The sequence below is a fragment of the Saimiri boliviensis genome, chromosome 6, assembly GCF_048565385.1.
Source record: "Saimiri boliviensis isolate mSaiBol1 chromosome 6, mSaiBol1.pri, whole genome shotgun sequence".
In the NCBI taxonomy this organism is placed as follows: domain Eukaryota; kingdom Metazoa; phylum Chordata; class Mammalia; order Primates; family Cebidae; genus Saimiri; species Saimiri boliviensis.
Window position 1 is genome coordinate 26,636,137 of NC_133454.1, and position 14,217 is coordinate 26,650,353.

Below are 14,217 nucleotides of genomic sequence, written 5' to 3' on the forward strand. Positions count from 1 at the left end.
ACGTGCATAACAGCTTGGCTTCCCTGTAACGGCGCGCACACACCACACGCGCGCGCACCGGCTTGTCTTGCCTGTAACGGCTTGGCTTGGCTTGGCTTTTCGGTCCTGGATTAACTTGGCGTTCTTCGCTTGGCTTCATGTTCCTTGCTTGGACTGGCATTTCTTCCCTCACATTTCTTTGCTGGGCTTGACCTTTTCTCTGCTAAGCTTGGCATTCCTCTGGCTGGGCTGGGTGTTTCCTTGGGTGGGCGTGGGTGTGGGCGTGGGTTCTCCCTGGGCGGGCTGGGCTGGGCTCCCCTGCTGGGGTTGGAAGGTTTTGGCTGGGATTGACTTTTTTTCTTCAAACAGGTTGGAAACCTGGAGTTTCCTGCTAGTTGGCAAAGCTTGTTGGTAGAGGCGATCTGCTCGCTACTACTGGCCTCCCCGGCTGTAAAAAGCAGATGGTGGCTGAGGTTTGTTCAAAGCCGGCTGCCTCCGCTATGAAGAAGCCCTTTGGTCTCAGGAGCAAGATGGGCAAATGGTGCTTCCCCTGCTTCCCCTGCTGCAGGGGGAGCGGCAAGAGCAACGTGGGCACTTGGGAAGACTACGGCGACAGTGCCTTCAAGGAGCCAAGGTACCAGGTCGGTCGAGAAGACCTGGGCAAGCTCCACAGAGCCGCCTGGTGGGGTAAAGTCCCCAGAGCCAATCTCATCGTCATGCTCAGGAGCACTGATGTGAACAAGAGGGACAAGCAAAAGAGGTAACCGGGCCTCGCTGAGAGGAGGCGGGCTGTGTAGGGATGGTGGGGACGTGCCCTACTGGTGTGGGGGTGGTGGTGGGGTGCCTGGCTTTATCGCCTCTGCAAGCCCCACACCACCTTGGGTGTGGAAACCTCAGAGGGGTCAGGGCACAGACCTCTTTATGAGCGGCAACACAAAACAAAACCTTTAACTGATTTCCAATCAAATTATAATTGCCCTTATAGAACACTAATAGACTGTCATAAAGTGATTTAACTAGCAAAATTAAATCATTGTAGCAGATTATTTTTAATGTACACATTTGAAAACAATGTTATATACATTATAGAAAGGTGTATATTGAGAGCTAAGTCCCGTAGTATATCAACTTCTCACTAAATATTCTTCAGGTAAAATTCAATATGCATTTCATATCAGTGTGTCCTATGTAAATATGTTATTTACTGAGAAATCTTAGAAGGAAAATAAATGGGAAGATGGTTTGTGTCTTTAAATAGGAAGACCCATTTCTCTTAAGATACAAGCTCTTCCTGTGTTTATCACTTTTAGCTATCACTTTTTGCTTTGAAAATAGCAAAATTTTAGCATTTTTAAATTACATATGCCATCTTTTATCGTGATAAATTAATTTTTTGTAGCAGAATAGAAAAAGATTTGCTTTTCCAGATATCAAAATTTGCGTGTGCTGTTTCCACAAATTGTTTACTAACAGCTGAAAAGACATAAATGAATAGAACAGAACAGGAAATCCAGAAATACCCAAATATATGTAAGAATTTAGCACTTAATGATGGTGATGTGTTATATTAGTAAAAAAAGAATTATTCTTAAATGAAATGCATGCTGTTTGGAGAAACCTAGCTAGATTTTTATGTCACAAAAATAAGTTCCTAGAGTATAGATTAAAAATTTTAAATACACAAAAGGTGAAAAGTATCAAAAAAAAACCCACAAATGCCTATATATATGTGTATGTATATACATATATATATATATATAAATACATGTATAAATATCTATGTATATATATACATATATCTGTGTGTGTGTGTGTGTGTGTGTGTGTGTGTGTATTTAGATGGAGTTTTGCTCTGTCGCTCAGGCTGGTGTACAGTGGTGTGATCTTGGCTCACTGCAACCTCTGTCTCCCAGGTTTGAGCAGTTCTCTGCTTCAACCTCTCAAGTAGCTGGGATTACACACACCCAGTGATTTACATACATTCTGTAAATCTCAGTATCGAAAAAAATGAACCTTACCTATTCATTTAAATCCCAAGTTTTCTTTGGCTTAAAGTTTTTTGAAAACCAAAGTAAGAATTAATTTATTTTAGAAATTTGTTTTTGTTTTCACCTCAGCCCTCTTATTTCATAGTTCTGTAAGAACTAAAATTTGTCTAAATGCCAGTCATCAGACTAGAACTGCACCAGACTTGTTATACTATAACATAGTCTTCCTAATGTAAGGCACCAGGGATTGCAAGATGCCCCATTACTTTATGTCCTAATAAGAGAATTATTTAAATGCTGCCAATCATAGTAAATCATGAATTATAAGTGGTATTCCAGTGTAAGAAATGTTTAAACATGGAGACAATAGTCATCTTAGAATCACTAAAATAGAATGTTACCTGTAATCTCTAAAACATACCTCAAAGTGTAGGTATAATTGTATTATCTCACTTAATTTAAATGTTGTCTCTAGTAGTTGTAGTAAAAATTATAATATCTAATAATTATTGAGCTGTTTTTTGGGTTAGGAACTATTCTCTGTCTTTTGTGTAGAGTCTCATTTAAGTATTACAGTGGTTTCCTGTGAGAAAGCTACTATTTTCATTCTCATTTTATTGATGAGGAAATTGAGATAAAAAACAGCTCAGCAACATCTAAGAAGTGGTAGAGCTTGAAGTAGGATTCCAGCCCAAGTTGAATGCAATCCAAGGGCTATGCTCTTTCTGTTCAAATAGGCTGCTCTTTTATTCATGCAGTGAGTAATGAGGGATAATGAAGAAAGTAATAGTGTACTTTCTTCAAAGGAATATTCAGTGTTTGTTTTGAAGGCAGAGTAATAGGCTATTTAGTGTTTGCAATGACATGAATTGTTGAGGTGGCTGTAGATAATGCACTACAATTTCCTAAAAAGTCTTCTCACTCTCATAGAACTGCTCTCCATTTGGCATCTGCCAGTGGGAATTCAGAAGTAGTCAAACTCCTGCTGGACAGAAGATGTAAGCTTAATGCCTTTGACAGCAAAAAGAGGACAGCTCTAATAAAGGTATGCAGTAGCCGACTGTATCGGCCTGAGGTGTATTTGATTTCAATACATAGAATAAAGATGAGTGTTCTTACCTAAATAGAACTAGTTGATGAAACCTGTGGAATATTCATTTTGAATTCCTAGGATTTATAATTTGTTTTTGGTCTAATACTGACAGGCCGTACAGTGCCAAGAAGATGAATGTGTGTTAATGTTGCTAGAACATGGCACTGATCCAAACCTTCCGGATGTGTATGGCAATACCGCACTACACTACGCGGTCTACAACGAAGACAAATTACTGGCCAAAGCACTGCTTTTATACGGTGCTGATACTGAAGCAAAAAACAAGGTATAGATCTACCAATTTTATTTTCAAAATACTGAAATGTGATTGTTTTAACACTGACCTCCTGTGTAAGGGTCAGTTTTCCATATTAGGAAGCTCAAGCACAACCTGAATGAAAATATTTTGAAGTGACTTAATTATCTAAGATTTTACTTTAAATATTGTTAAATTTAAAGAAGCATTAGAGAGGGTCCAGTTTTTTTGTTTTGTTTTTTTAATGCACTTAATGGTAATTTTTTTTTGTTGAAAACACTTGAATTTGTAAAAGGTAACACTTATTTTTTTCAATTTTGCCCTCCCAGGTTTCTGGGTTTTTTTCCCCTAATGATTGTAAAATAATACAATTTGCCCTGGAACTAGGTTTTACATTAAAACTCCAAGAAAACCAAAACATTTTTCAGCGAATAGAAATCCTGTTACTTTGACAAGTTCCTAAAAAAAAGTAATAGCATGAAGTGATGTACCTCTCAGTGGCAAGGCTTAAGATAGTTCTGATTGTTGCTAAGGGAGAAATGGAAAGGAGAAAAGAGAGCAATCAGAAACATCAAGGCCAGTTTGGCAATTAGATAATGGAAGGGAAAGACCATAAAAAGGTTGTTGGGGTGTGTGTGTGTGGTGGTGGTGGTGTTCGTTCATTTGTTTCTTTTGTATGGTGAAACAAGGTTCTCTTTAGTTTTGGAGAATGACAGTTTTCAGTTTGGGAGTGGGAGTTAGTGAGTTGTAAACTGCCCAGAGATCAGTTTTAGGAGGACTCTGAGGAACCAGATTGGCAATGAATAGGTGATAATGTAGAGGGAAACCCTTGAGAAGAGGGAATAACAAGTACTTAACTGACTTACTATTCTATTCTGGTAGAAATAGCCAAGTGGAGTCTCAACTCTGCTTTCAAATCTAGAATGTCTTGATGGAAAGGTGGGAGATCAGGAGCTTATAAGTACCAAGATAAGTTGGATTTTGAGTTTACTAGACCCTGTTCTCCTCTTACCCAGAAAAATTATGTGGTGATTTCAGCAAATGAATCTCTCTCCTACTCTTTTCTCTTTTTGGCCAAATCCTGAAATGATAAAGGCAATTGGTCATGTGGCTGAGAGGACACCGAAGTAATTATCTGTTGCACTAGTTTTCAGCTAGAATTGTGCATCCCAGTAACCTGAGGAAAAATTTTAAGTAATCTACAAATCTAGGCTCTCCCCTGAAGATTTTCATAAAGTAAGTCTGATAAAGCCTGGACACGTATGTTTAAAAATATTTCCTTGAACCAGGCATGGTGGTGCACGGCTGTAGTCTCAGCTGCTAGGGAGGCTGAGGTGGGAGAATTGCTTGAGCTTAGCAGTTTGAGTTTAGCCTGGACAACATAATGAGACCTTGTCTCTAACAGCAACAAGAAATTCCTCAAAATCTGGATACACTCCTGCGTAAGAACCACTGAATAGATAAGTGTAATGTGTAAATTCTTACATCTCAGAAACTGAGATATCTCTAGAAGAGTTGGAGTTGGAGTTGGATATGTGCTCATTCCTTTACATCTTTAATTTCCAGTAATAGTTTGACTTTTTCTTTTTTGAGATGAGGTCTCTGTTTTCCAGGCTGGAGTGCAGTAGTGCTATCACAGCTCACCACAGCCTCCACCTCCCCAAGCTCCGGTGGTCCTCCAACCTCAGTTTTTGTATTTTTTTTTTTAGTAGAGATGGGTTTTTTGCCATGTTTCCCAGGCCACTCTTGAACGCCTGGGCTCAAGCGATTCACCTGCCTTAGGCTTTCAAAATACTAGGATTACAGGTGTGAGCCACAATTCCTGGCCTAGTCTGAATTTTATCACTGTGATTGGGACAGTAAAATGAATATTATTGGCAGTATCAACCAGCTTACAGAATAATAGCTTTTCCTTCCTACCATCAGTTATTCACTGCCATTCAGAATATCTTTTTACATTGAGTATCTTTCAATAAGTAGAGGATGGTCCTCTCAGTATTTTGTGTCTCTACTCTTATTCAGGTGTCACTTATCATTCAAGTGCTTAGGTCAGTAAGTTGTTACTAAGAGCAGAGTTTCTCAATTAAAAATTCAGCCATGCGCGGTGGCTCAAGCCTGTAATCCCAGCACTTTGGGAGGCCGAGGCGGGTGGATCATGAGGTCAAGAAATCGAGACCATCCTGGTCAACATGGTGAAACCCCGTCTCTACTAAAAATACGAAACATTAGCTGGGCATGGTGGCGCGTGCCTGTAATCCCAGCTACTTAGGAGGTTGAGGCAGGAGAATTGCCTGAACCCAGGAGGCGGAGGTTGCAGTGAGCCGAGATCGTGCCATTGCACTCCAGCCTGGGTAACAAGAGCGAATCTCCATCTCAAAAAAAAAAAAAAAAAAAAAAAAAATTCAACAAATTCTAAACCTTTTTGGTCAATTGAAGCTGTATCATCGACAATCCAGTATGTCTCTTAAGTTTGTAGAGCAATCGCCTAATCAGGATGGCAGTTTTAAAACATTAAAAACCACAGAGTTATTAAGAATACATATAGGAATTCTGTTAATTTAGTTTCAGTAGTCCTATGAACTGATTATTTATTTAGTTAACAGTCTGAAAAAAATAAATACAAATAGATTTTAAATGAATAAATGTTGGAAAAATTCTTGAAATGGGCAGTATGAGTCTTAATACCAATTTTTATTGCACGTTGGAGCTTGATCTTCTGGTAAGACGTGTGAAACTAAAGAAATATTTTACATTCAAATTCTTGCTTAATACCCAACAATTCGTCTTAGGTTTTGAGGATATAGAGATAAAAGATACAGCTTCTGCCCTCAAGAAGCTCTTTGTTTAGATGGGGAAAAAATATTATCATCCAATAATACCGTGCCAAATGCTGGCATAGAAGCAAAGATTCCTGGAACCAATAAATGTTTAAAGTCAGTTTCTGAGATGCTCAGAGTTAATATGGTGAGGCAGAGAAGGAATGTCTCCAAGGGAAGGAGCGATGCGTGGGAAAGCACAGAAGAGTAAGAGGGAAGTGACTACAATCTGTTTACTTTCTATGAGTGTAAGTCTATAGGCTCTTATATAGTTTCCAGTTCAGTTGAGAAAATGTAATTTTTGTATCAGATATCATTTTTGCTTTGTATTGTTTTACAGTGTGGCCTCACGCCACTTTTGCTTGGCGTACATGGACAAAAACAGCAAATGGTGAAATTTTTAATCAAGAAAAAAGCTAATTTAAATGCCCTTGATAAATATGGAAGGTATAGTTATTTCTTTTAATCTGTGTGTTGTTCTAGAGTGATAGCAGTCACTCACATCATAAATATTCATAAAATGAACTTATTGTGACATAGTGATCAGGATTAACATGAATCAGTTAAGTAGAAAAACAGTTAAACTGGGCAACATAAAGAACAGTTTTAGTAGGATTCATCTTACTACATTGACTGAAGTTATTATGTGACCTTTTTGGTTATATGACTTTATGTTAGCTAAATGGATTTCATATTAGTCTCATGAAGTGTGCACTTTAATTTTTAGCTTACTTTATGACTCAGTATTGAACTTCTTACCCCTTTCTAGTAGTTTTTAACCTCTGAGTCTTATATGCTTTTCCACTAAATAGGCTATATTCAACATCAATAGGAGTTGATTATCATTTTATCTTTTGAATGACTCTGCTTTAATTTGCTTTCTTTGAAGGTTATTAATGTTAACTTATCCCTACATGACAATTGATACTATGGGTTCATCAGCTTTTGTTTTATTTCCAGTATATTTTGATGTTTTTATTTTTAATTGGTATGGAGAGAGGGAGTAAGTTAGTTTTAAGTGGATACACTTTTCCTTTAATGAAGGCAAGCAAGCTATAGGTGGCTGATAAGAGAAAAGAGCCAGGCTTTGGATTCACACAAGACTGGGTTTAATTCCTAGCTTTCTTACTTGCTTGGTGTGTGACCTTGGAATGTTATTTACCACCAAATAAGCTGTCATGTGGAAAGGAGAATATATCCTTCAAAATTGGCTGTGCATAAGTAAGAAAGATGTGTATGTACGGCATTTAATTTAAGTGCCCAGCTCATGCTTATTGGCATTGTTAACTGAAGCTACTATGACTATTATTCTCCCCATTATTAATATTACTGCTTTCAGCATGCAGATAGCTCTTATGTAATCCCTTAGCTGATTTTCTATTACAGCATATCAGTCCAGGGAAGCTGAGAAGAAATCTTCACTTAAATTTTTGTCCACTTCAGATAAGTGGCCCTAGCATAGTTTCTTGCCCATCAAAGGCCTTTAAATTAATAGCTTCTACGATGCAATACCCCACTGAGATAACAGGTTTTCTTTTTGTCCCTTCCTTTTAACCTTGGTGGTATTTTACAGAGATTGACACTTGAGCACCCAAGATGCTTATGTCTTTTAATACATATAAATGTTTAATTATGTTTAATTCTGCATGGATAGGCAAGATATTAAATTGGTAATGTATACTAGATTAGCTTTAAACTTTACTACAGTTCTTAAGGGAGAAATTCTCTCTGTCATTTTAGAACTGCTCTCATACTTGCTGTATGTTGTGGATCAGCAAGTATAGTTAGCCTTCTACTTGAGCAAGATATTGATGTATTTTCTCAAGATACATCTGGGAAAACTGCCACTGATTATGCTGTTTCTAGTCATCATGACATGTAAGTGTTTACATTAAAAGGCTAGTTAACACTAAATTGAGGCTTAAGATAATTACAACGATTGTATCTTATATTATCAGGTGAGATGTCATAGTTTGGTTCAGGTGGTTTTAGAGTGGCAGTGAGTTAGTTCCCTGCTGCAGTTAGAAATCAGACAAAAAGCTAGACTGGTTACATGTGCCAATGCGTGCTGGATTCTTTATGTCAGGACTTGTAAGACCTTTATGTTTAGAGATCCCAACATTGTTCATTTCATCCAACTATAACACCTATGCATGAGGTAAAAGATGATGTAACGTCTTTGATTTTTCTGATTAGTTATTCGGGTCTTGAGATACCCAGTTTAGCAGAAAGTCTTTTACTGTCTTCCGAGAACTATCTCCTATGTACTCCTTGAATTTTTCAAGAACCAACGGGGTTCACTAAATCCAAGGAAGACAATCCCTTTATCAAATCAGAATGAGGAGAAACAAAGGACATTCCCATCATTCTGTTGTTTCTGTTGATTCCGTTGGTGCATTATTGCCCCTGAAACTGGTCCTGCTGCCTGATAATGGTTGATTTTTGACACCAAGATGCCCTTACTGATTCAGATCCCTCAGGTCTTCATGGTGATCCATACAGAGATGTTGAAGTTACAGCATGTGTTAGTTCACCTACCTATGCTTATATGCTCAGCCATTATCGCCAAAGCACCGGCACCCTGCTCTGGCAGTGTGACTTTATCCACACACAAAGTGAACAAATTGACCCTTACCCCCACATTCAGAACCTGCTGTGGAACCCACATCTCAGCCTAGACTTAGCTGAGACCTTCATGGTAAAAGATTCTTTGAGGCCCGTGTTGGTCTTTTATCTAGCAGATATTCATTGGGCTTGTTCTAAATGGTCAGAGAGGTTGAAATAATGTGGCAGAAAGAGATCAGTGTTTCTTTCTTCTTTGCTACCAGGTCTGTACCCTCACACACCTCTACATCCTGTATAGTACATTAAGCAGTACAAAGTCCCATATTAACCTTCCCCAGAGCAGCAGACTCCCAGTTGTGGTTGGCCCCTGAGTGATCTGTTTTACATAATAATGAAAATTGCGCAAGCTACTTGCATCTCTACCTCAAAATTTAAAATTATTTTCAAATTCTGCCTCCTGGGAAGCCATTGAAGAGAATTCTCAGAATCTCAAGTAGGTTAGGTGGACTTAATAGGACCAAAATCTTGTCCATGTCTCATCACTAATCATGTGTAAAAGTAGGGCTTTGTGCTTGCTTCAGCAGCACATATTCTCAAATTGAAACAATACAGAGAAAATTAGCATGGCCCCTGCATAAGGAGGCTGCACAGATTTTTGAAGCATTCCATATTTTGCACAGTCACTAGAAGGTCATTTGACTATTTGCTGACTAGCCGTAAGGAAACTGTGTGAATAAAGGAAAATGGGTGCCATCAAAATACTGAAATTGTGATTTGCACTACAAAAATAGTCATGTAAGGTAGTCTATGAGATGACACCAGAACTGAATAATGTGTGTGGTGTTGTGTGCAAAATGTTGTTAGTGTGTATGTCAAAAACTTAGAGAATGTCAACTTGCAACTTCTTCATGGAACCTAAAAAAAAATGGAAGTAGGGTTTTGGTCTCCCATGTCAGCTGGATATGAACATGGGTGTAAAGCATCATCCTAGCAAACATCTGCTGGTTCAGAGTTTCAGTCTGTAGAGAAGAATCATTGGTCCAAGCTGGGTCTTACATCCATTGGCTTTTCTGCCATTAGTTTCATTGATAAACTCCATAATAGTGGAAAATCACATCATCTACTTTAATGAGATATTTATCAATAAATTTAGTTACAAACTATGAAATAGTTGAGATACCCTGAATTATAAGTCACAAAGAGTAGGACAACTAATAAGCAAAATTAGGACTTCATGACATTTTCTGAAAACAGCAACATTTTCATATTAGAACCTATGAAAAAAATACAGATTGAGTTTTATTTGGAATTCCACGATGATTTCAGTTGTAAAGTTTAGGAAGAGATTATTCCATTGCTTTACTATTTCTCTAAGCATTTAAAAAATGGTATCTTGTTAAATCTTTATAACAACCTAGTGAAATAAGGCAGCAAAGTCCTTACCTTGTAGAAGAAGACATTGAACCCAAGAGGAGCAACTTGTCCAAAAACAAATAGTTGTTCATTATGGAGCTAGGACTTATGAAGAGTTGGGACACTTTCCACTGTTGTCAGACTAATGCGAGTTAACTTACGGGTCATACTGCCCTCGATTTATGAGTATTTCACCCTACTTTTTTTCTTTAATTAGAAGCTTTGTGAGAAGTTTCTAGAATGTACGCATAGGTAGATGGGATAATATTCTGTTATTGTTTGAAATACACTAAGCATTTTACATTTCGTAAGTATTTTTTATCTTAGTATTAAAATAGTAATTTTATTACATTTTTATACACAGAATTTGCCAATTACTTTCTGACTACAAAGAAAAACAGATGTCAAAAAACTCTTCTGAAAACAGCCATCCAGGTAAGACCTCTGATAGTGAATTACTTTAGGCCAGTTGTTGCCAGCCTTTTTGGCACCAGGTACTGGTTTTGTGGAAGACAATTTTCCATGGACTGGGGAGGTAGGGGTGGTTTCAGGATTATTCAACCACATGACATTTATTGTGCTACTTTATAGTATTAATACATTGTAATATATAATGAGATAATTATACAACTTACCATAATGTAGAATTAGTGGAAACTCTGAGCTTGTTTTCCTGCAACTAGATGGTCGCATCTTGGGACAAAGGGAGACAGTGACAGATCATATGACATTAGATTCTCATAAAAAGCACACAGCCTAGATCCATTGCAGGGGCAGTTCACAACAGGGTTCATGCTCCAGTGATTATCTAATGCTGTCACTGATCTGACAGGAGGCCGAGCTCAGGCAGTAAGATGAGCCAGGGGGTGTGGCTGTAAAATACAGATGAAGCTTCCCTGGCTTGCTTTCTGCTCATTTCCTCCTGTGTGATGAGCTTCCTCACAGGAACCAGTCCATGGCCTGGGAGTTGGGGACCCTTGCTCTGGGTGGTCCTACCATAGTTAAAAAAGTAAAAGTAAGGATGTTTTGATCACAAAGAACTGTGAAGCACTGGTTCTATAACATATGCTTGTACCAGCAAGGCATCACTATTACTGACCTCATTCCTCCTAATTTGCAATGGAAAGAGATAGATTTACTTTGTTGCAACAAGGTGTTTTCTTCTACCTGTGGGTTGTCATGATAACAGTAATTTTGTTAGAACAAGATGCTCTGCTACCATTTGTCAAAAGGTTGTCATAATATACAAATTGCCCAACTCTAAGCTCAGCAGATTGTAATAAAAGTACAAAAATGTTTCACAATAACAAAAATGCTAGTATGCTACCTGAATGTGGACACATAATACATTGTACAATCCAGACTGTATGAGGACACCTTAAATTTAGCCATCTGTTTATCAAAGAGCTTTTGTAACTTGCAGGAGACAAAGATGGAATAGACCTAGTTTTGATCTTGAAGGTGCTTATAACAGAACTGTCTCTATTTCATTTCTTTGCTTTTTCAACAGAATTTACAAGGAAAACATTTTTATTTATATTTTTAACTTGTCCACTTAACAAATAACTGTCAGATGTTTTTTAGATACTAAGCATTTTCCTAATGCTACAGAACACAAGTAAAAATACAGACAGGAGCTTGTTACTATCACTGTCGTGTTTTATTATTTTGCTACTTTATTCAGTGCTTACTATGTGCTAGATGCCCACTGGAAATGTAAGCTATGATTTATTATTTATTATATTGATTATGTGCCAGACATATGTGATGAGGAATGAGAGCTTTTTTAGAAAGTAGGTAGGACTTAAGGTAAGCATGCAGAGTTAGTAGAATGTTTCAAGGGAAAGAAGCATGGGAATGATGTTTGGCAGAAGGAGGATGTAATGAGATTGTGTTAGCCAGAAGGAACTGCTAACAAGCTTGCCTGTTTGGGAGGAACAGCAGCAAGTGCAAAGACAAGTTGTCTGAGTGAGCTCTGCAGGTTTATGAGCCGTTCACTTCTGCTACTAGCAGAAGTGTGAGATATGAGAGGTTGGAAATGAAGTGATACAAGTTTATAGTAGATATTTTAATGCTATAGAAATAAGTCAGTCTCCAGCGTTAGTCAGCATGATGAAACCCCATCTCTACTAAAAATACAAAAATTAGCCAGCTATGGTAGCAAGCACCTGTAATCCCAGCTACTTGGTAGGCTGAGGCATGAGAATTGCTTGAACCTGGGAGGTGGAGGTTGCACCGAGCTGAGGTTATGCCACTGCACTCCAGCCTGGACAAAAGAATAAGACTTTGTCTCAAAAAAAAAAAAAAAATAGAAATGAGTAGGTCTTATCCTGTGGGCCATAGGAATTTTACCAGTAGAATACTTTGGACTGCAAATACTAGATGAGCAGTGGCTAAAACAGTAGGAACCAGAGTTGTTTGGGTTGTTCGGTGATATCCCAGGATCCCACTTGTCCCTCTTTCAGCTGTGTTGTTGGCAGTGTCTTCTTCATGTCTCCTTTCACGGTTGGCTAATCTGCAACAGTTCCAAACATCTTGTTCTCACAACACAACATCGAAGGCTGCTCTTCTTCACATGTGTCTTTTAAACGGAGAGAAAACTTAGCAGCATGCAAGGGGCTTCCTGAAACATTTCATTGGCTGGGTCACACCACATGCTCATCCCCAAACCAGCACTGGGAAAGCAGATTTGTGATTAGCTTAATAATCGTTTCTCTTTCTGAAACTGAGGAGGGGAATTAGGGTAATAAACATCCCAATAGACTTGTGTTTCTTCTGCAAGGAAGAATAAGGAATGGCTACTGGTAGGGAGCCAACAGTATTTGCTGCAGGAGCTCATTGGAGAAGTTTGAGCAGGGGAGTCACAAGATTAAATTTGAGTATTAAGCCATTCTGGTTACAGTGTAAAACGAGTTAGCAACCTTTTTCTGTAAAGGACCAGGTGGAAAATATTTTAGACTATGTGGTCTCTGTCATGTCTACTTAACCCTGTTGTAGTGTGAAAACCACCGTGGATAATATGTAAGCAAATAGGCATGTCTGAGTGCCAAGAAAACTTTGTTTACAAAGCCATAAGGCAGACTGGATTTGGCCTGTGGTCTGTAGTTTGCTGACCCCTCATAAAGGATTGATGGAAGGTAACCATATAAAGAAACCATGAGACAAAGGAAGCTTTTGCAGTAATCAGCTGTAGTTTCCTTGTCACACATCCTTGGACTAGTATCAGTGTATTACAAGGTTTGCACCCATCCATGGTGAAATAAAGAAAGTTAGGAATCTCAGTTACTCATTTTAAAGTGTTGACCTTTTTTTTTTTTTTTTTTTTTTTTTTTTTTTTTTTTTTGGTGTTACAGCTTTTTCATTTGTTTTGCTTATTTTTTTCATGGAAGAAATAACATTAATAGTTGGTGTTTCTTTTTTTTTTTTTAATAAAAGCTATTTTCTAAATGTTTATGTTCCCAGTGGCAGTGGGAATATAAAGCAGAGGCAGAAGAGTGTATAGTCAATATGATTTAGTGATAATTGAATAAGTTTGGGAGACAAAGAGAAATCTCAGATGATTCACAGGTTTCCAGGTTGTACACTAACATTTAACCTGGGCAGGAGGAAGAAGTAGGAAATTTTCTGGTGAATACAGAAGAGCAAAGGGCAGTAGGTCAGCAGGAATGATTAATTTTTTCTATGCATGTTTACTGGAGTATTAATATAGGATATTTCGAGTAGGTAATTGGATAATCAGCATTTGTAACTTGCATCCTACTAGTTTGACTCTCAGTAAGACTTGTCAAAGAGCCAAGAATCTGAAAGTTGATGATAAATGTCCATGTGTATCATCATCAGTGACCAAAAGTCAGCATCCACAGAATTGGGACAGATGAACTTGCTAAAGATAAATGTCGGAGTTGTGTTTCTCATAGGAAACAATACTCTCCGTGACCTGTGTGACTCACAGTTGCCAGAAAAGAGGGAGATCAAGGAGCGTATTGAAGAAGCACAGCAATTTCAGTCCTGGAGTGCCCTGCTTGGCCTCATGTCATCGTTCTGACTTGTAACAAATTATTTTCTGCAAAATGTGCTTTGTGTTTTTCCCCTCTAGCAGCCTACAAA

At 38.1% G+C, this 14,217-nt stretch overlaps 1 protein-coding gene and 1 non-coding gene across 2 annotated transcripts in view; both read left to right on the forward strand.

Annotated features, from left to right (window-relative positions):
• Positions 1-362: 362 nt before the first annotated feature.
• LOC101045145 (POTE ankyrin domain family member B-like) overlaps positions 363-14,217 on the forward strand; it is a 35,956-nt gene continuing 22,101 nt past the window's right edge. Inside the window, 6 exon segments of the mRNA XM_010330784.3 lie at positions 363-739; positions 2,898-3,012; positions 3,173-3,346; positions 6,473-6,579; positions 7,873-8,010; positions 10,475-10,545. Of these exon segments, the coding sequence (XP_010329086.3) occupies positions 441-739; positions 2,898-3,012; positions 3,173-3,346; positions 6,473-6,579; positions 7,873-8,010; positions 10,475-10,545 (904 nt within the window). The 5' untranslated portion in view covers positions 363-440.
• On the forward strand, positions 9,266-9,372 carry LOC120360997 (U6 spliceosomal RNA). The gene has a single exon (XR_005577362.1). It is a non-coding gene; the product is annotated as a U6 spliceosomal RNA (small nuclear RNA).